The sequence below is a fragment of the Zonotrichia leucophrys genome, chromosome 4, assembly GCF_028769735.1.
Source record: "Zonotrichia leucophrys gambelii isolate GWCS_2022_RI chromosome 4, RI_Zleu_2.0, whole genome shotgun sequence".
In the NCBI taxonomy this organism is placed as follows: domain Eukaryota; kingdom Metazoa; phylum Chordata; class Aves; order Passeriformes; family Passerellidae; genus Zonotrichia; species Zonotrichia leucophrys.
This window is the reverse complement of record NC_088173.1, coordinates 42,318,698-42,340,648: the sequence shown is the minus strand read 5'-3', so window position 1 is coordinate 42,340,648 and position 21,951 is coordinate 42,318,698. Positions and strand designations below refer to the sequence as shown.

At 39.1% G+C, this 21,951-nt stretch overlaps 1 protein-coding gene across 4 annotated transcripts; it reads right to left on the bottom strand.

Annotated features, from left to right (window-relative positions):
• Positions 1 to 74: 74 nt before the first annotated feature.
• CLGN (calmegin) lies at positions 75 to 20,427 on the bottom strand. 4 transcript variants are annotated; one of them, XM_064711337.1, is made up of 16 exons: positions 20,097 to 20,426; positions 16,243 to 16,413; positions 15,401 to 15,471; positions 13,585 to 13,643; positions 12,138 to 12,279; positions 11,873 to 11,954; positions 10,953 to 11,145; positions 8,922 to 9,111; positions 8,432 to 8,545; positions 7,723 to 7,879; positions 6,641 to 6,856; positions 5,711 to 5,830; positions 5,395 to 5,533; positions 3,528 to 3,608; positions 1,719 to 1,846; positions 78 to 1,234 (listed from the first exon to the last, which is right to left on the bottom strand). In XM_064711337.1, the coding sequence occupies exons 2-16, from the start codon at positions 16,402 to 16,404 to the stop codon at positions 1,160 to 1,162; spliced, it is 1,929 nt and encodes a 642-aa protein (XP_064567407.1). In that variant the 5' UTR covers positions 16,405 to 16,413; positions 20,097 to 20,426; the 3' UTR covers positions 78 to 1,159. The 4 variants fall into 4 exon arrangements, with proteins under 4 accessions (XP_064567410.1, XP_064567407.1, XP_064567408.1 ...); XM_064711340.1 differs by lacking the exon at positions 20,097 to 20,426 and having other exon boundaries at positions 75 to 1,234; positions 16,243 to 16,411; XM_064711338.1 differs by lacking the exon at positions 3,528 to 3,608.
• Between the last annotated feature and the right edge of the window lie 1,524 nt (positions 20,428 to 21,951).

Below are 21,951 nucleotides of genomic sequence, written 5' to 3'. Positions count from 1 at the left end.
TCTGCTGTGAAAAATACTTCTTTTTAAAGCAGACAAATTTTATGACAGGCACAAGAAAATCTGTTACATTCCTAATGAATTAGTGTATTTCTACTTTGTAATGTATGATACTTTTGCTAGCATTTACACATTCTACCACTACTACAGGCAGCTGCCAAGCAGCAAGAGGTTTCTGGTGACTGAAATTTTATTGTTTAATATACAACTGAACTTCAATGAAACAATGTTTCTTTACAATAAGCAGTTTATTTAAACTATGAGAATACCCAAGTTACTCACATCGTAAAAAACTTAATCCATCAAAAATTCTTATCTATATTAATAAATTTCATATTAAGCAAGAATTAATAAATATTTTTAGGTAACAATATACACGTAGCAAGTATTCTATAAACAGGTTATACCACTCTGGTTTGGAACATGAGAACTATAAAAGTTTGAAAAAGTCATCTGTATATGACCTGCAGATTTGATACCTGCATTCAAGAGTAAAACAAACAACATCAATTACCACTTGTATTCTATTTAAAATATATCTTGAAAATAAATTACTGCAACCAATGCCTAAAGTGAACAGGTGACCACCCATGTAACAAGATCAACTAAAATAAATAATTTACAATAAAAATCGTTCCTAGCACAAAATCATAATACAAAAACAATTATTGCATTTAGCTCTGCACAGAAAATAATACCTTTTCTCATAGCAATGTGAACTGCTATAGATGCTACATCTATACTACCATCTTCTTTAAGCTGAAAACTGTAAACGGCTTCTTTTGTGCTAGAGCTACAAAAGTATTATAATGCATTTATTTAAAAAAATATTTAGAGTAAGTTTATCTCCAACTAATACTAATTTCTAAGAAACTTCAAATCTTAAGAATCTTCACCTAAAAATCAGTTGGTCAGCTTGTAATTTCCCTGTTATTTTGGATTCGAAATACCAGCTAACTCTTCACAGATAGCGTTTATCCTTAAAAAAGGGGAATTGAGGAACTTTGCGATGGTTAACAAGGCCAGAGAATTAAAACAGGAGGTTATAGAGCAATGAGCCCTCCTTTCCCATCAAAGCTCAGAATTTGCCAGGCCCACTGAGGTGGCACACCCAAAGTTACCGTCACTGTCTCTAGACCTGCAAACAGCAGCTGGAAATAACTCAGTCCTTGCGCACTCTTCTTTTGCGCACTGATTTCGGCGGGCGATCTCCCATGCCTTCATCAGCTTCCTTCTTCTGGAAAAAATACATTCAGCATTAACAGTTCAAACTTATTGTAATTATTGAAACTGGCACACTGTGCTACTCCTCTTCCTCAATTCCCCAGTCCTTTTATCACTAAATGCAGCGCTTAAGTGGTGGGACATTTCTTCCACACTACTAATGTCATGGTTAATAAAGTGGGTAGAAGACTTTTCATGTCTATATTCAGAAAAGAGAGCTGTAAACTGATGTCAGAAATTTGGTTCTGCCTGTGTCTTTGCTGGTTTAAAAGCAGTAACTTTTAAATTAATTTACCAACTCCTTAAAGAGGACCTTTTGCTAATGTTAGTTCTGCTTCTGAAGTAAGATGCATTTAAAACATTTTAACTGTTCCCTTTGGAGAACTACAAATAGAGCTACTGTGCTTAAATCAGATGTGGTGTTCCCAGTTTGAAAGCAATGGAAAGTACAATGTCAGACAATGGCAAGGAGAAAGCAGGGAAAAATGCAAACTTACCTCATCTTCTGAATCAGATTTATTTGACCTATCACCTTCTTGACTTCCATCTGGAACTTCATTTTCTTCTTCATCTGGAACTCCATTTTCTTCTTCATCATCATAAATATCTTCACCACCTTCACCTTCTGTAGAAGAAGTTAATTTTACTTCATAAACAGAACTACATTACTATGATACACTACATCCAGGCACACCAGTAAGGAAAATAAGCCAATTTCAGTCCTAGAATGAACTGCTTGTTTAGAATAACCCATAAAAACATCTCTGGGATATAGAGTAGAATTCTCATGAATTAGTAGAAAGTGATAACTGCCAGATTTAACAACCAATTTTACAAATCTTAAATCTGACAGAAAGGATATTCGTTGGCATTTTGCAACTTAACAGTCTGCCAGTGGCTTATTTAAAAACAGCAGGGAAGTAGTGCTCAATTCTGTCCTTGTCAGGTCACACCTACGTCTCATAAGCACTGCTTAGGTGTGAAAAAAATAGGGAAAAAACCAAAAACAAACACCAAAAATCTGTACCCACACCAAATTCTTACTGTTGCATCTGAGTTAAACTGAAACAAAAGTATCCAGACAAATTAAGAATGTAGTCAGATATCAGACATGACTCTCCTGATTCTTGGTGATGAAAATCTAGAAATACCTAATTTGTTAAAATATTTGAGACTTCTGTCTCAAATTGAGGAATTCGAATCTTTGTACTGAAAAGTCCCAAGAACTCTGTCTGCAATACAGCTGTAAATTGAGCCAGAGATTCACTAATTGGTATGAACTAAGAAGTCAGTTTTGCCATATGTCAGTATATCTGGTTCATGTGTACTATGTCTCTTTTTCTATTATCAAAAGGAGAAGTATGACCAAATAATGAAGATCATGTTTATGAGATGCAGACAAAGATCTCAGTCCTAAAATAAGCCCGTAATAGAAGAGCTTGGCAGAAATTCACAAAGCCTTTGGTCATATTCTAATAAAGAGAGTGGAAATGATAAATTATGCAAATCCAGCTCCTCCCACAAGTACAAATTTCAACAGAAGTGAAAAAACCCTCCCAAAAAAGTACTTGAGATATCAGAAGCTATAGAACCCACCACTGGAAAGATATACTATTTAAAATTATTATTTTAAATTTAACCATAATAGTAATTGAAGCATTATTTCATATAAATAAATGTAGAACTTGACAAATAAGGTTCAGACTGTGCCCCTGAAATTCCATTCTGTGGCAACAATTTTTACTTCCTGCAATGTCTTTATACAGGTCAAAGAAAGCAAGGAGACAAAGCAGACAAACAGACAACGCCACAAATATTAACACAGAGCAAAATAAAGCAGTAAAGCCCATGGACAATGCCCTCAAGAAGTACTCTGCCAGCAACTCATTGTCACTGGTGTTAAAGAAATTGTCAAGTGTTTCTAAAATTTGCTGTTCTGCTGCACTTCCTTTTTCTTTTTTAAATGGTCCCAAGATACAATGTGGATTTTGAGTCACTCAGTATTCCACAGCTCAAAACCCCACTGCCTTCAACTGCAAAAAAATCAAAGGAGGAGGTAATGACTAGGAAGGAACAAAATCACTAAAAATCGTAAAAACCATAAGGAGAGAAAGGTACTAGTAGAAAATATTTATGACTATGGACACCACAGAGAGAAATCTCAGAGGAAACTTGCATCTGGACCTGATGGAAGCTGGCATCCACCAGACTGAAGTTCTACCATCAACAAGAAAGCAGAGGGAAGAAAACAGATAGGAGAGACCCACTTCTAAGTCCTGGCCCAAATTGCTTCCCTTTCCCAGTACCTGAAAGAGAAGCCTCCCTTCCCATCTTCTCTGTGTTATCCTTTATAAGTTCTCTTTTTGTCTCCTCCATTTCTCTTCTCTCTGTAGCAAAAAGAATGAGGAAAAGGAGGCAGAGGACAATTTCTCTAATGCTTTCTGACACAAAGAGGCAAAAGAGCAATAGAAAAAAAGGGAAGATTTCAACTTGCAAATGTAAAAGGTGGCAGGAAGCTGAGGGAAGCTAAGCAATTCTTCTTAAAGCAAGAAACAATGGAGACATATGACAGCAAAGTGTAATCCTTCCCTCTGAAGCCTAGAATTTATTTGAAAACCCTGGATTAGTCATACCAAAGCAAGCTAGGTTAGTTTTACTCTGTGTTCTCTTTAGTAACTAAAAGTAACAGGCTAAAATAGAACCTACCTTTGCACCACCATGAACAGCTGTTCCAAGTACAATTTAAGAAAGCTGTAGGAGCTGAACAGTGTTCCTCTGCAATTGCCCGGGCCTTATTTCTAACATTGAAACACACATTTTAAGGTATTATTTATTAAGTGATGTGTTATAATTAAATCAAGTAACTGAATATTGGAACTGAGGAATGGCAGCCTTGCAGCTGCAGCATATTATGTACAAACTATGATTTGCATCAAGACTGGGTAGAATAAAACAGAGTCGGTAATTCAGGAGCAAAGAACAGGCTGAGTAGAGTAAGATCAAAAGGAAAATTAGGAAGATACAGCACTGAAATCAAACACCTACAATTTAGGCTAAAGTAAAGAGTGTATGGAGCATAACCAGAATAACGAAGTGCCTGGGTAAGGCTCTCCAAGGCAAATGGACTGAGTTTAGTGTGCAAGTATGTACTCAATTGTGTCAGTGATGGCATGGGAACTGCTGCTGCTGAGTGATGCCTTCTGCACAGACACAAGCCATCCACACTCATGGAACATGGTGCAAAGACAGACAAACCCACCAATTTCAGTCAGTAACACAAAGTGATGGCAGCACCAAGACAAAGACCCACCACAACATGAATGTCTGCTACGTCTCTATCCATGCTTGTCCCTTGTCACTTACTTTGTTCTCACCAAGGAAGACTGAAATAACAGGCAGAATCTTACAGAATTCTGAAGCTAAAATTTTTCTCATCAAAGCAAAGATAATGCATTGGAAGTCAAGAGTTTGATTTTTTATTCTTTATATAGACACAGGGAAATGCTACCAGCACCTCAAAGCTACAGCTGAGTAGCAGCCAGTATCTTTGATACAGTAACATGGGATGGTTTTATTCTTGGATGCCTGAGTACAGCTCAACCTACTGAGTCATTCATTTCTCCCTGGGCAGCAGGACACACCTCTGCAGGTGTGCAACAAGTTGCTAAAAAGAAATATAAAGGAAGCTGCAGGCTTCAGAATTTCAAGCCTACTGTATTTTCAAGTATAACCCTCCCAGAGAGGTGTAAGCAGATTTATGTTAGAAGACTTCAAGCTATTCCAGACACATTTTAAAGAATAAAGTGACTTTAACTACTTCAGGTACTTATATCTGAATAATTAAAATGTGTTTAATATATGAAATCTTTTGAAATATTTAGAAGGGACAACATGTGTGTCACAGTCTACAAACATAAAAAAATTGTGTTGGAAGCATGTTTATTTCTTGAAAGTGCAGAAATGCTGAGTAGAGCCTTACTTTCTGCTTATATTTATCAGACCTATTAGGCACAGGATGCCACTCACTTACCAAAGACAAAAAAAAGCTCAAAGCAAGGCACATTTCACATAGTCTAAGAAAACAGGTTGTAATTATTGGCAATGCAATCCATGAACTGGTTCTATTCATGTCTTTAACCAAACTGCAAGCTGACACACTCTCACTCATCTTACCATCTTCATCAGTATCTTCATTTTCTTTTTCCTCCTCTAGTTCATCATCTTCAAAATCCTCTGTCACTTCTTTTAGTTTTCCCTTTGTAATTTGCTTAGATACATCAGGCTTCTTGAAGTCAATATATTCATCTGATTTCTACAACAAATGAAAAATCTATTTATATTTCAACTCCAGTGAAGAATTAAACAGGCACTGTAAGCTAAGTAATACCAATGGCATATTAAAAGGGCACATTGTTGCACAGATGCACAAGAGTTTCCAAATAAAGTACTAAGAAGAAAACCAAATAAAAACATAGTAAATTTCACTAACCTTTCCTGGCCAGCAGAACAACACAGTTAGACCAACAGGGAGAGCTAAAGTCAAGATGTAAAGAACCCAGAGCCATGGGTGTTCTTCTGCAGCAGTCACCAACTGACTAAACATACCAGGCTGTGTTAAAAAAAAAATAAAATTAAAATAATTGTATTTATATCCCTCTCTACACTTAAACACGTTTATGAAGTGTACTGTATACATTTATATTGTCCAAAACCCTTCTTTACCTTTGCTTTTTAATGACAACAGCAATAATGCATTTCAGTACTGGTAAAGCAACAACTTTACCAATTGCAAATAAGTGGCAGGTGTTGAGTAAGGAGGAACAGATGTAGAACTCCAAACACACCAGACCAGACACAACTCAGCTTTGTAAAGCAATACCTGCACACTGTACCAACTCAGCTGAACGCTCCCAAAGCATCAAGAGCCTGAGGGCAGCAGTTCCTGAGGAGCAATGCTGGCTCCACTTGTACCATCACCTTCTCTCCTCTGACAGCCAATTATTCAGGGAGTAAACTGTCCTCCCAGTACAGCTCTGATTAAGAGAGTAGAGACTCTCAGGCAAGTGCCTGGTGCATCTCTGTAAAAGGTACAGCAGCACTAAGGAAGTCTGAGAGGCACAGTGGAACAAGGGCACTCAAAGAAATTATTTTTGCCATTGTGTGTACAGGTACGGATACAGGCTCACACATAAACAAAGAGGAAGTACTTACTAGGTGTTTAAGTAAAATGCAGTACCCTTTTAACCTCAAGAAAATATTGATTTGGGAAAGGTAAAAAGCCAAACTACAAGACAGAAAAGCTATCAGTTACTCAGCAAAATGATTGCAGACAAATTAATGTCAGCATGGACAGAAAATTCTTCCAACAGCACAGCTTCCTTACTACTTTCTACTATCAAGAACATAGCAAAGTTTATACCTCATTAGCACTTGCTACCAATTTCTTCAAGCCCCAGCTATCTGCTGCCCAGCGATCTGCCACTTCTTTCTCTGAACAGATGATGAAGTTATCAAAGTAGATATCAGATGTCATAGACCAGAGTTCTAGACCAATGGCACTGACAGCAGTCATCTTGAATGGGTGAAGATCTTCAAAGTAGTCTGGGTTTGGTATTTTCCGAGGGCTCCAGATTCCCTGTTAATGGAAACAAACACAATCACATTACCTACAGCTCACCAAAACAACAGCTTCTGAAAGGGATTTCAAAATAATAAGAACTTTTCTTTAAAAAGAGACAAGCAGTAGAGTTTAATCTATCTAAAACAGAATTGGAAATAGCCTGTAGGATTTTGGCAAATGGGTCTCAATTTTCATGTTTCAGGGCAGACCTCCTAAGCAATTATCTTCTTTTTTACTGTAGAGATTACAGTAATAACTGACTCTTACCAGAAGTGTTAGAGAAAATTTTAGCAAAGGAAAATTCAGCCTTATGGTACGTGTGCAAATTAGAGCCAAATTCTGTTTGCAAACCTGCTTAGGATCTTACCCTCTGAGACATCAATTTCAAGTACTCCCATAACTAATACAAAGTAACTCTCTTTAATATCCAGCTGATTACCTCTTATATTTGGAGGGGAGGACAGGACTTTAATTATCCAAAATTGAAGCTTCCTCTAAAATTGAACTAGTAAGGCATTTTGCTCGCTGAAAGGCTTCATTTGTTAATATTAAAGAGACTAATTCAACAGACTGACATTTAAAAGCCTAATGTAATTCAGAATACAATTCTGAAGACCATACTAAATAAATGGTATCAATGACAAAAATGGCAACTTTAAACAGCTAAGTTGTTTTAATACAAGAAGCATTACTGTTTCCCAGTATGCTTCAAGGAAAAAAAAAAGGCAAATTAAAAGCAAAAAATTCTCGAATTAGTGAGGGTTTTCAGACTCATTGTAAAATATAAATACACTGCAGAAAAGCCTAAGTAAATATACTGCTTTGACTTGCTTGCTCTGCTGCCTGTATCTTTTAGCCATGCCCAACATTTTGACTATTACCTGATAGTTAGGATTATCTATCATAGGTGCTCTCCATTTTCCTTTGTACTTTGGGTTGTTCTTCATGGGACGCACCCACTCTCCACAGCCAGGTGCAGTCTCACATTTTGCATTAGGGATCTGGGGCGCTTCCCACTCCCCATCCATTTCTTCATCCCTACAGAGAAAAAAATGACCAACAACTGCTTCAAGATCAGCCAGGTGTCAAACACTGGCAGTCTGAAGTTAGGGTCTATGTGTATTGTTGTAACAACCCCAGAACTCTGACCAGCTCAAACAATTTTACCCAACAGCATAAACACTTTTTTAAAGGAGTGCTACACCTTTTTACTTAAAGGCCATATATGTTCATATATACCACAGCATGACTGACTTCAACTGCATTCCTGCCTCTAAGCATCCTCTGCCCAGGATGCTTAGAGATCCCTTTGAGACTTACATTATGATTTCAAGTTATCAACTTAAACTGTAGCAAATTCTTTCAAAGGGGACCTTCATATTCTGTTTTTACTTATGTATCTTCAGAAAACAAAGGCAATGACATGTTTTTACAGAAGCAGTCCCCACATCAACAAATATTGGCCATACCACCTTACACATTCCACATTACTACCTCAAAAGACAATGAAATCTGGACTGACTTCCACAACTAATAATATGCCACAGAGAACAGTCTTATCTGCAAAACACATTAGCAATCTGCACTTACCAGTCCTTTGGTTTCTTTGCATTAGGGTCTGGAACATACTGTGGTTCATCATCAAGCCACCCCTCAGGCTTAACAGCATCAGGATCTTCTATTTTGGCAGGTTCATCTTCATCCCTTCAATTACAGACTTTTGTTAGAAAATACAGCAGCCTGACTTTGCACCAATGCTCTGTTCAGAGGACTACAACTGGCATGGAAGAGATGATTTCCAAAAACACGACAGAATTAGACTCGCTGATCATGAGCATTAGCTATATAATTATCTGCTTATAAATATCTGGATTATATTTACATTGTTCTATAACAAATCAGCAAATAATGATTTTATTTGTTTCCTTATGCCCACCTCAAATATGTTTTCAAACTTCAGTGCTTTTAGTGAAATGTATTCCAACTGTCATTAGCAAACCCCAAAATAAAACCAGTCAAATCTTTCAAGTAAACAACCTGTATGTAAAAGACATTGTAAAATGTAGAATGTTCTCCTTACCAGTCATCGGGTTTGACAGCATTTGGATCAGGTATTTTTGGTCTCTCATCCCAATCATCAGGCTTCTTATCAGTAGGATCATCTATTTCTTTGGAAGGATTTACTGGAGGAATCATATTCTCAAGAAGACTTCCTTTACTGACAACTGTTTGGTCGATTAATATTTCAAATGTATCATCTGGTTTTAGCACTAAATTGAAGAAATTTATATTGAAGAAATAAGGTAGCCATTTAATTTTACAGATACATTTAACAAAACTATAGAATAAACACAGACTTAGTCAAATAAGAGCAAACAGGATCCTCACTAGCAGAGGAGACAGACTCCTCACTCAGGCACTGGATCTGGACACAAAACATTGCCCTTGAGGGGATGTATGACCAGCATCAGGCCCACAAAGATTAAATTTGAAGAAAATTCAATTGCTGAAACACGTCCAAACATATTCTAAGAGATTTTTCAAAAACCTAACAACTTGGGCAAAATTCTGTGGTTTTACTTCAAAAGCACAGACAGTGAAAAAAAAGTCTGTCCCAAAAGGCATCTCTGCTACTAAATTATAATCTCACACTTGAAAGCATAGGAACACAAGAACTGTACCAGTACCATAGCAGAAGGATAAAACAGCACTTTCTATCAGGTTCTAACCTCTCTAAGCCATTTTCCTCAAATGCCACATTGCAAGAGCTCACACATTTGAAGAGAATTCCCTGGATGTTAGCAAGTGTGAGTAACTGAGAAGCCAAGGTAAGAACTGAGCACTGCCAGACTTGGTACCCAGATGCATCCAGATCTATTTCTAATAAGCACTTATAAGTGTGCTCACTGGTCTAACAGCAGATTCAACTGGCCATTTAACAGAATGAAGATTACTAAGTAAAAGTAGTTATTATTCTACTTTTATGACAGTTTTCTAAAAACAGGTTAAGAAAATCACAGTAACAGTCTTGTAACAATTTGATAATATCTAATGATGGCCTTCCACCCTGAAATTTTCAACAGCATTAAAATATCCATAAAATGCAAAAATGAAACCCCCATATCACATTTAGATAAAACACAAAGAACTAATCTTTAAACTCCTGTTATCAGTCACATAAATGCATTGGAATCACACAGCTCTATGAAGTCTGTTTGAACAAGTATAACAGAATAAATGCAATTCAAGTTTAAGTACCTTGATTCATAATTTCTAACAAACAATCCAAATACAGGAATGCATGCATTCCTTTATTATGAGATTCTTCAAGCAAATAAAACTATCTAAAAGTGTAAGTTTGCTGTGGCATACTACAGCAATCCATTTTAGAAACCACTGAATTATTTTCCTATGGCACAGCACTTGAACATGCCTTCTGTTACTACTCCTCAGTGGAAGTTCCTAAGTACAGTCAATTTGGCTGGGGTTGCAGCATGCCATAGGTTAGCCCATTGACTGCTGTTCTTCCTCAGAAGTTAGAAAAAGGGATAAAAACTAACTTTTATTTCTCTGTACAGCTCACTGGTACATGAAGAGCTGTCGCATGAATTACAACCAGCCCACACGTACTCACTGCAGAGTCTGTGCTGACCTGTGTGTGCACACTGCTTCAGGTGCAGGGCCTGTGAGAACTCCTAACATGGGGACAAGAGTGGTGTGTGGCATGCTACAGATTGAACTGAACTCCTCTGAACTCTGACACCTTCCCAGAAGATTGGGCACTTGTACATTCTACTATCTTTCCCAGTAAAAATAGTTTTATTATAATAATTGCTGAAGGCATTTATCAGTAAAGGCTAGTCAGGGCTGCTAAGTTTGTCCTGTAACTGGATATTAAGCAGTAGCATCTGAAAGCTACTTTATGTCCTGTAGTTAAGGCCTGTCATTAAACCATTTAACCCAAATCATTAAACAACCAGCACTCAGAATTAACAAGCTATTATAAACAAACAAAGACTCAACTATAAAACTTCAGCAGACAAAACCACATTTTTAATCTCTCCTTTCCAACATAAGAATTGGAATTCCATTTTTAAGAATTGAACAATACCAAGAGTATACAGATGTGTCTTCTTGTCCAGATAGAATTTTTTTAGGTCTACATCAGGACGTTCAGCATGTTTTTCATCATATTCTCCGGTTTTAGGATTCTTATGTCTGAAGATAAAGTGTAGTTTGTAATCCTCTCCACATTTATCTGGTCCAAACATAATTGTATAAGGTGTTTTGTCAAAAAAGTATTCCTGTAGAAGCAAGAAAGCTGAGCATGTGATACACTGGACACTTTATTATGTCATTTTTGGTACTTCTTTGTCTTGGTGCAGAGCATAGTTACCTATCTGTAAAAGGTAAATGAAAAGTGGTAGGGTAAATCATGAAAGGAATTCAAGCCCTCTGGAGTTCTCTGTTTCCAGGGAATGCACTAACTCTCAGCCTCTTCAAGGAAGATGAACACATTTATATATTTACACTTTATCCTTAAGTAGGAATGCCTGCTACAAATCAAAGCACCCAAGTATCTCTTTCCCTCTACAAACACTACACTAAAAGATGGAAGGGAACTAGTTACTGTTCTTCATAACAATTTTCTTTTCCAATAAAGATAACCCCAGGATATTAATACCCAGTGTTTTATAAGTACCTTTTTCTCTCCACATTAAGTAACAGCAACAAACAACCCTAAAAATATCGATATAGTTATTCTCCTTCACAGTATGCTGCAATACACAGTTATGTCACAGTATCTTTATCTATGTTCTCTGTATTTGGAATACACAGTAATATGCATGTGCTGATCAGTAAAATTGTTTCACAAGTTATCAGTTAAGATCCTCTGACTTCTATTAATTCTGAAAGTCATACTAAATGTACACAAAGGTCCACTGTCCTGCATATCAGACACCAGCCATGCAGAGCCAAGCTGTCCCTCAAATGAACAACTGATACCAAATACTAAGCAAGAGGACATACCAGATTCAAGTCATTGCTACTGGAGAGAAGTTTAATATACGCACCACCACAGTCAATGCCTTTTTGAAAATTCACTTCATATCTGAGCAAAGAGAAAGTGAGAAAAACATTCTGAGTAGCAGAAAAATATCAATTAACTGCTAATCTGCAGTTCTAATTATTAATATATTCAGACTGCACATTAGTACCTACTGTCAAAACACTTCTATGCTAGCAAAATGCTTTAAATTACTAATAAACATAAAAAACCAGAAGGAATACTTACTGAACAATCAAAGGTTTATCAACAAAAACAAATGTTTTTGTCAGCATTGCTGATATTGCATGATACTTTGCCACTGATTTTAACACTAATCCTTTGTCTCCAGGCATTGCATTTTCCTTCAGCTCTTCTACTTCCCATCTTCCTAAAACATACATGCACAAAGTCTTTGAAAAAATGCCGTGTGAACACAGAAATCAGCCTTGCTGAAAGTAAAGGGTTAGTAACAAATAAAGCCTAGCTGCCAAAACAGGGCAGAAATGTTGGCATCTGATGTCAAAGATGTTATTTCTTTTTGTTCTCAAATTTAAGTAGACTATATTCCTGTAGATCTGTATCTTTAGGTTGTGGTATCATACAATGGCCAGAAGAACAAAGTATTTCTCCAGATTTTAAATTTACTTCTACCATCATCACACAAAAAACATGAGTCACAGAGCACTGTGTAAAGCCAAAGACCTGCATCATTACTTTTTTCTGCTTACATAAAATTAAAATCTCTTGAGTCAAATCTAATCACAGGGTAGATGAAGTTCCCTCCTCCTCCCCAAAGTCTTTCCAGGAATTACCAGGTTTGGTCCAAAACAAGCTTACAGCTTTGAAAAGAGAAGATTTATATTTATACATTCTCCAAGTTTGAGAAAAATACACACATGCCCAATATCCAAAGAACAAGATTTCTTCTAAAAGGGCAGTTACATTTTCTCAGAGACTAACAGGACAAGATCCACTGGGTTTTTTTCCAGGAAAGAACACAGCACAAAGTACCCTACTTTGACAATCCACTGTAATTGTGAAGAATGCTTAAGCAGCCAATTCTAGACTAGGAAATCACAAGTGCAAACTGCAATGATTAAACCATCAGTACACTGTTTCCATTACTGCTCTCCAAATTTGGTTTTGGCTACTCTAAGACTAAATTGTACAAGAACCACTGAAGAGCCCTTCATTCAAGCACAGGAAATCTGGAAAAGTATTTAAAAAAATATGCTGTTTTAATTTTCAGAGGCTATACCAAGAAACCAATCCGTGGATCAGCAGCAGGACAGATGGAGCAAAATGGAACAACAACGCTTCAGAAAACTATTTAACAACTGAAATTGAAGTGATAAATCTCTCTCACAGGGTTTCAGAGAAGACAGTTCTAAAGAAACAATGCTCATAAACAAACAGGATTAAATATTCAGTTTCCCAAGGTTATTCTGGTATCATCCATGGCAATACATTGTTGGAATGACAAAAAAAGTTATCTTCACACTAAATAACCCACTGAGCAACATTTCACAGTTTCAGGATAACAGCCATTATACAAACTAACATTTTTGACTTTTGCCATCTAGACATTCAAAGACAAGTTCTGTGCTATTTCTCAAAGAAATATTTATTTCAAGCAAAAAAGCAACAGAACATCATAAACTACACAGTGGAGGCAAACAATAAAGTTGCTTACCATCATATTTAGCAACATTATCATCCATGTCTTCTTTCAGAGTTACAGACAACACCCACCTAAAAAAAATTGTACTGGTCATTGATCTGTCTAGGCAAAGCTGTATTATTTAACAAATAAAGGAAAAATAGCTTTTGTTTCTAGGCTGTGAACCTGTAATACTGATTTTGAGTCAGCATCGTGGAACTGCATGTAGCTCTAAGAACATGCAAAGAAAAATTAAAGGAGAGTAGTCTAATACAGCATTTCAAAATACTTCCTAAAAATGTAAATGAATAGACAATTAAAAGTCTAAAGTAATTAAATTCCTGAATTCTTTAATTCTGAATAAACTTCAGTTTTATATACAAGTTCAGAATGTAATATGCATTTAACGTAAAAAATCACTGAAAATAGCAAGTTTCAAGTATAATACCTTCAACAGAGGAAATAATACTTTCAATAGAAAAGAAAAAGAACTCAGCCAAATGAATCTTAACTTTATGTGACAGTAGCAGTACACACACAGAGCAGAGGACAAGAGGGACAAGTGCAAGATTCCAAGGGTACTGCACACAGGAGATCCAGCAGGGCGAACACAGACTGATCTCCATTCTGTGAGCAAGGCAGACTTGGCCATCTCATTCAGGGCACTATCACAAGATAGGCACAGTCTCCTCACAAAGTGCTCCTCTGGAAAGGGAAAAAAGGAAAGGGCAGTCCCCCCTCATCTGGACCCACAGCAGTTCTGTCTGGAGCCACGCACAGGAATATCTACAGCCAACAGCACTGCTCAACTCTTTATTGTATCAGCCACAAGAATACACTCTAATAATTCATTCTGGAAAGAACTGTCTGCATTCTTTCTGAACTCTCCTCTGCATGGAGTGATCCAGGGATGAATACTTTCTCTTTTCTGCTTGAACTGCAGTCACATTTGTTCACTGTTAACAAAGACGCTGCAAAAGCTTGACAGTATAAGTAGCACACCAGATCCTCAGCCTATGAGGAGAGAGACCAGTGAGGAATAAAACATCTCTACAAGTCATGTGAAAAAATTTTCAAGGCCCATTCTCAGAAAAGCTACTCTATTCTTACCTAGTCCATTTATATATAATTCTTTTCCACACTTCAGGGAAGAAAGGCAGCATGCTGCTTACTTTCTCATAAATCTTTCTTTCATACTCCTTAGTCTTACATAAATTATGCAAAGCCAGACCAAGAAATCCCAAGCATTGTAGCTAAAACTTTGAACATTAGATTTAGTAGGAAGACAAATTAATCTTTGAACAGTTCTCAAAAAACTAGAAACTTGGATGAATGATATCATTCAAGTACCCCAGTTAAATCTTTCCATCTGTCAGTCAAGGATTTCAGTGGTTTATTTGGTTTTTTTAACAACCATTATCACCTCTTCTATCTAATATTTTTTTCTGTCATCACAGGTGCTGCTTTTGCAGTTAACATTTAGAACTGACACATACCTAAGATCATGTGGAAAGAAAGTGTTTGCTACTGAAGTGCAATGGCACTTCACCCTCTCAGCTAGTTAAACCCAACCGGCTCAATCTTTAGATTATTTTTCTCAATGTCCACAAATCCAGAGTTTATTAAAAGCCTCCTTAAAACACACACAGGAGAGTAATATATCTGAAATGTTAAGTGTCCAGCTTAACATTATGATGTATTTGGACCAAGCCTTAATATTCTTCCCAATTCTAATCCCCATAAAAATATTTAAAAGGCAGTAGCAGAAAAATGAATACAAAAAAAGTGCTGCCACTGTAAGTGAAAACTGCTGAAAGTAGAAGTTAATCATTTTAAGACATGAACTTACCCCGACATTCCTTCATCAAAGGTTTCTGTGAAATACACTTCCCCAGTTGGCTTTGGAGTCTGGTACACAACCTAAGAGACATGTACAGATACACATCCCAACATAAATTACAATTGAAATACACTCTCCTATGTCCAGAAGTAATCCACCCAGGCAGAACAACAGATTCTCTTCATTAGAAATACCTAGCAGCATAAAACCACTTCTCTCCCTCCACATTTCAATACTTTGTGTGCATCCCTCCAACTGTGAGCAGTTTCATATCTCTGAACTTTAAAAGTTGCTTCCTCTGTTCAAAGCTCATAACTAAAGCTTTGTTACATCTTCTGTGAAACAAAACTCCAAAATTTTTCTGAACCTGCACCAAATCTGCTTCATCCCTGTTTCTCTCTTTGTATGTTTTCCATTCTTCTGTTTTCCCATCTATTGCCTACATCTCTTTTGAAGAATAGCATACAGATTTTCTGGTAATAAAGACAGTGTCAAAAGGCAGCTGTGACTGATGAAGTCAAGAAACTGGTCTAAAGTCAAAGTCTCAGTGAGACCAAGGTGCTTTCCATTTACTTCTTTACAAGTGTCACGTTAGGACTTGCAACAAAAGGTTCTGTATTTAGATTGAAGAAAAACCTTTTTCATGACTACTGACCACAGTAGGATATTTTACACTCAGGCATAAGAGAGTCATTCTTTAAGTTTGCCCTGAATGTCACATATAGCAAGTGAAAAACTCAGACTGCCACATCTGAGACCCACTCAGCTGTCAAATGCAGATTAACTTGCTCTAGTTATAACTATGCATCTTGTATTTAACCAGCTTGAACTAAAGAATTCTGTAATCTTACCTCTAGAGAAGATTTATCTCTGTCAACATCAGCTTCTTGGGCCTGCTTGTCAAAATTCTCCACTTCAACATCTGCATCCAGATTTTCTTCACCTTCCATTCCTGCAGTCATCGAGCTAATTATCAGGACACCCAAGCACAGCCAGTCCCACTGGAAGTGCATCTTGCTTATCTGCAGAATTGAAAGTTTTACATTTTAAATATAATTTCAACTATATTATTAGTATTATTTCAATTTTACCCCAGACTTTATCTAAAAGAGGGAAAAAACCCATTAAAATAATGAGAAATAACTATGAAAAAGTGTTGTCACTATAATATTGTCTTAATTTGCTTTTTAAAAGTTTTTTTTATTACTGAGCCCCAACTCAGACTCTCTTTCCCCTCCTGTTTTCCCTATGGAAGTGCTCATAGCCTGTTCCTTTACCTTGCCAAATCTAGCAAGAATCTGACTGCAATATGTATGCTTTTAAAGAACTAAGCAAGACTGCTTTTGTTTTTCTCATTCATAAACAATCTGAACAAGTGATTAAATTAAATCAGTCTCTATAATGCAGCAATAACTAACATCCCTTTCACAGCAAGCTTAAATAAATGCTGGTGTTTATTTTGCTATTTTAAGACATTGTCAAGCCTTGCATTACTTGCAGCCACTAGTGGTTATACTAAAAGCTCTGGTGCTGAGTACCTTTGCACCTGAGAGAGCAGCCACCCTCTCAGGTACATCATCACTCCCTAGAGACTGAATTGTTTATCACTACAACTCTGAATGTCCCAGCAATTACAGATACTATCTTATACTCACTGAATGTCCCAGCAATTACAGATATTATCTTATACTCAAAGTGTGAGTCTCTTTCTTTCTTTCTTACTGGCTTTATCAAATGTGGGAAGCAATTCAAACACTGTAACTGCACCAATAATTACTTCATCATTCATTTTTTAACACCTCCAAGTTTTATCAAGCAACACATATAGAGATCAAACAGTATCAGGGCTTTATTTCTTTTATGATCTATTAATTTAACATTAACTGCATTGATTATATCTAGAGCCAGGACATACACAAACCACACGATTACCATAAAGGACTGTTTCACACACCGGTACCATGGCAATACTAGGAAATAATCAAAAGCTCTTTTTTTTGGACTAACGCCTATTTTCCACAAAACTACATTAAACATATTACCATTCTTTTTTTCCTCCCCCACTACTATCCACAATTCCTGCTGTTCTTTGTGGGACTTTACAACCTTGCTTGGAGATGGTGAGTCTGTGGTTCCTCAGGTGATACATTTCAATAGTTATCTGCAAATTCTACTAGTGTTTTGTATTTGAATTTTTTTTTATTTTTAGGTTAAAACTAGAGATATTGTTAGTTCATAGACCTCCTTAGCGGTTCTAGAACTGAAAATAATCTCGCCCTGAAGATTTGTAGTAACTGAGTTTATCAGAGGTGAACATTTAATCTTACAGTGTATTCTGGAACACCTCTGTCTGAGGAGTATCAGTTTTACCAACCCCCTTTTCTTGTTCCTTACTCATCACATTAGGACAAGCACTCCAAGAATTCCACATCAATACCTTCTGGACTGCTTAGCTCCTAGCTAAGGTGTCCGATATTAACCGAGTACCAGCCTTGCATTTTCAGCACACAGCCTGCCTACCTCACCTTCGCTAGCTCGTCATGCACGTGATCTCTGCTTCTCCTAAAGCAGCATGAGGGGCACAGCTTTCTCTTCCAGTACATCCAGGTGTGTGTGTGTATGACCCAAAATGCTTTCCACTTAGACAGCTGTAACTTTACTGTAATTAGCCCCATTCACTTCTGCTCCATACACAGACTAACACGGGCATCCAAGAGGACACACCAGTACTCACCTTTCCAAACAGCTCCCTTCCAAAATTTCTGCTGCTTTCACTTGGTTCCCACTGAATCTTATCATTACTCCCTGATCCTACCTAGGACTTCCCTAATTTCCTTCAGCTTTCAATTGGATCTCTTACCTCTTCCTTCAAGAAGAGAAGGTGCATTTTAACCTTTGACCTTTTGATATACTTTTAAAATTATCCCAGAAATGCTGAAATACGTTATCAAGACCAATCAAAGCTATCACTCAACTGCCAGCCAGACATGGTTTTAACCAGCTGTCATGGTTTGAGCCTGGCACAGAGCCAGTGCCCCCATGAGCTCTGTGCCAGGCTCAAACCATGACACCAGCCCATGACATCTTTCACTTTTGTGAACTCTGCCACACTAAAGTCTTAGCATATAAAATAAATCTTTCACCTAAGCCAATGAGATTCTGGTCTCAAAACAGAACTTCACACTACACATTTAATTATCTTTAAAACCTACTGAATTTTCCTAATTAACACATGAAGACTATGAGAAACTTTTCTTACTCCATTTTCAAGGTGGCAATGCAAATAAACCAAAAGGATTCTCGCTGTTATCAAAACAAAGCAAATTGGAAGAGCCTGTGGCTCCCACAAAACACCAAACATCTTTACCAGCAGTGTTGTCAATGTATCTAAGTTCAGACTTTAATTTTAACATATATTTTGTATAACTTGTCACTTTTTGCCATGGGTAACCACAGCACAGCTACACATCAGCATAAGCCAGCAGTACTACGGCAAAGCATGCTCTAGGGACCAGCAACAGTGCTGCAACATCAGCACAACATTGCACCCAAAGCAACAAGCTGCTTTTCCTGAGACACACACCAGTATTTATAAAAGACAAAGGCACAAGCTGTAAACATGGTCTGACTGGGTATCAGCATGCTTATCCCCACGAGGACAGGTGGGCACTGATACAGGCTGCCCAGTCCCTGCCCCTGGGGTTTTCCAAGACAGTCCAGAAAAAATCTCCAAGCAAGCTGGACCAGCCTCAGGGCTGCTGCTGTAGTGAGCAGCAGGTCAGGAGAGACCTCCTGGTGTCCCTTCCCAGCTGAATGATCTGATTTGGGTTGTGTCCACCTTTGCACCTCTGTACCATGGTGTTTAGTGCACTGTGTACATGCCATTAGTCAGTGACATCATTATTCCATCTGCTGCAGAACTAAGTAAGGGGTCAGGATCTTCCAGACTACTAACTTTTTTCTGGACTTTGAAAACGGTCATGCCTGTTTCATGTAACTCTGGGAGTTCCGGATTCTCAAGCAGAAAGGGAATAAGACAGCCGTTCTCACTGTGCCCTCCAAAGTTCCTGCATCCAGTATCAACACGTGTGCTTTTCATAGGGCAAATATCAATTCCATCCAGGGCCATGAAAAGTGGAGGATTTTTTCACACACCCCTTCTTCCACCTGTACCCACGGGCTGCTTTATTCCTCCCTCATTCTCCTACATTGGCATAAACCTGACATAAGCTGTAACTGCTCCATGAAACACACGCAAGAACACTCGCACAACTTTACATTTCTCCTTAATTGGGTGTGAGACTGTCCCCCGCTCCCGTTAGCTGTGACGCTGAGCACCCTGCGCGGGCACGGATGCCGAATGTGGGGTTCAGCGGCGCTCCAGCCGCAGTGCCGCGCTCCCGCAGGCGCTCCAGGCATTGCGCTGCCACAGCGAGCTCCACCAAACCCTTCAGGCCGACCTTATTTCCCGGTCTGAAAACACAGACCCTAGGGCCACCCGGTGTGCCGTCAGCACCAACACGAACCGGCTTTCTGGGACAGCGCCAAGGGAGAACCAAGGCCGCGATGCCGCGGCTCCCGCCCGCCTCGGTACGGGCCGAGCTCCCGGAGCCTCCCGTGGGCCGCCTCCGGGGACCGAGGGGAGCGAGGCGGAGCAGGGCAGCCACCCTCACCCCCCGTACCCACGCCCGGGCCCCACACGCACCTGCCGCCGCCACCGGCCGCCGCTTCCCCGGCCTGGTTACCAAGCACCGCCACGCCGCTGCTCCCACGGCGGCCCGTTACCGGCGATGGTCCCGGCGCTGCCCGGCCCGCGGCGGGCGGTTACCGGTGGTCACCGGCGGCGCTGCCCGGCCCGCGGTTACCGGTACCGGTCTCGGCGCTGCCTGGCCCGCGGCGGGCAGTTACCGGCGGTTACCGGCGGCGGTCCCGGCGCTGTCCAGCCCGCGGTTACCGGGAGGAGCCGGGCCCGGCCGCTGGTCCCGGCGCATCCCCGGCCGCGCACGCGCACGACGCGCACGGCACCCCCGCCGCTCGCGGGGCTGCGGGAGCAGGTGCCGCAGCGCGTGCCGCGCCCCGCCGGCCAATCACGGCGCTGCGCGCGCGGCACGGCGCGGCCCAGCGGAGCGGCCGCGAAGGGTGTGTGGGCGCGGCAGATGGGCAGCGGGCTGCGCCAATCGGAGGTGCCCGAGCTGAGGCGAGAGCCAATGCGCGGCTCGATCGCGGCTGCCGGCCCGCCCCGCCAGGGGCGCCCCAGCCAATCGCCCGCTGACAATTAGAATAATAATAATTTGGGCAATTTGAATTAGGACAATATGAGACAACAAGAACAAAGAGTTATGGATGTCCGGGTACCTTTTTCTGGGCAGCACGAGCCCGAAAAAGGACCCCCGTTAACAGAGGATTAACCCTTAAGAACAACAGCCTGTTGCATATTCATACACTTCATACATGATGCATAAATTCCATTCAAACACAGGATTCTGTCTGGTCATTGTCAACTTCTTCCTTCTTATCCTAACAGCGCCTCCAAGGCGGGAAGAAGTTCGTTTCTTCTGATAAGAGGGCAATAAATTCCTTTTCTCTGAAAGATTCACGTGTCCTGTTGCTGCTAGTCCTTTCTTTAAAAAAAGTATCCTACACAGCATCGTTTCTATTTTAACAATTTTTGTAACCTAAACTATATTTAACACAGTACTCAAGAGAATTAATACAGCGTTACTTTCTAACACAACACATGTAACATTCATTTTAATATTTGCAAAAGGCCAATCATAAAATACGTGCATTTTTCACATTCTTCCACTGCTCTCCCTTGTGGTAAACTTCCTGGGGCTGGAATATTTGCATTTCCTCTATTGCCTCTTCACTGAAAATCCAGAATTCCCCTTAGGAGGTTCCTTTGGTTTTACTGTGGAGCTGGGGTTCTGCAGACTGCGCAAGAAACCTCTGCTCTTGTGAGAATGAATGGTTCTTGTGAAGCTTTAATTATTTACAGCATCAGGTAAAACCTCATTTACATCAGAGTGATGAGAGGGGTATTCTCTGATTTACAGTTGTGTAAAATGTGTAAAAACAGAAACGAGGAATGAAGCACCAAGCTGGCAGCACAGAATGGAAAATTTCATTTAATTTTTTAAAGTCCAGTCATTTCCTAATACAATTTCAAGTATTCTGATAAGCTTTTGAGCTTGAAAATACCCTTCAACAACTAGAGAGAAATCTCAATTTACTGTGAAAATCTATTATTTTAGTATATTCTACATTTATTTCCTGCTGTCAGGATGCAATGCCTGTGCAGGGGAATGAGGGTGCAGCTGTGCTCCATGTGCTAAGGAATTCTGACCATTAGATGTCCAAGGTAGATTGTCATTTCCCAAAATCTTTTCAAATGAGACTGCTGTGGTTTACCCTTTATTTTGAAATTTATGTTGAATTTGAACTTGTGACAAGAATTGAAATGTCAGTACACACTGATTATCTAATTCCAGGATCCAAAATTTTATTTAAATATATTTTCTTTTTACAAAAATATAGTTACACATAATACCCTTATTTCC

What these genes read in the sequence shown, in the direction of transcription:
- CLGN (XM_064711337.1), bottom strand. Translation starts at nt 16,404, where the DNA reads ATGCACTTCCAGTGGGACTGGCTGTGCTTGGGTGTCCTGATAATTAGC. An exon ending in GACACATCTGTATACTCTTG is followed by an intron (nt 9,112 to 10,952) that starts GTATTGTTCAAT and finishes TCTTCAATTTAG; the next exon opens with TGCTAAAACCAGATGATACA. An exon ending in AAGGGAGGCTTCTCTTTCAG is followed by an intron (nt 1,847 to 3,527) that starts GTACTGGGAAAG and finishes CTTCTTCTACAG; the next exon opens with AAGGTGAAGGTGGTGAAGAT.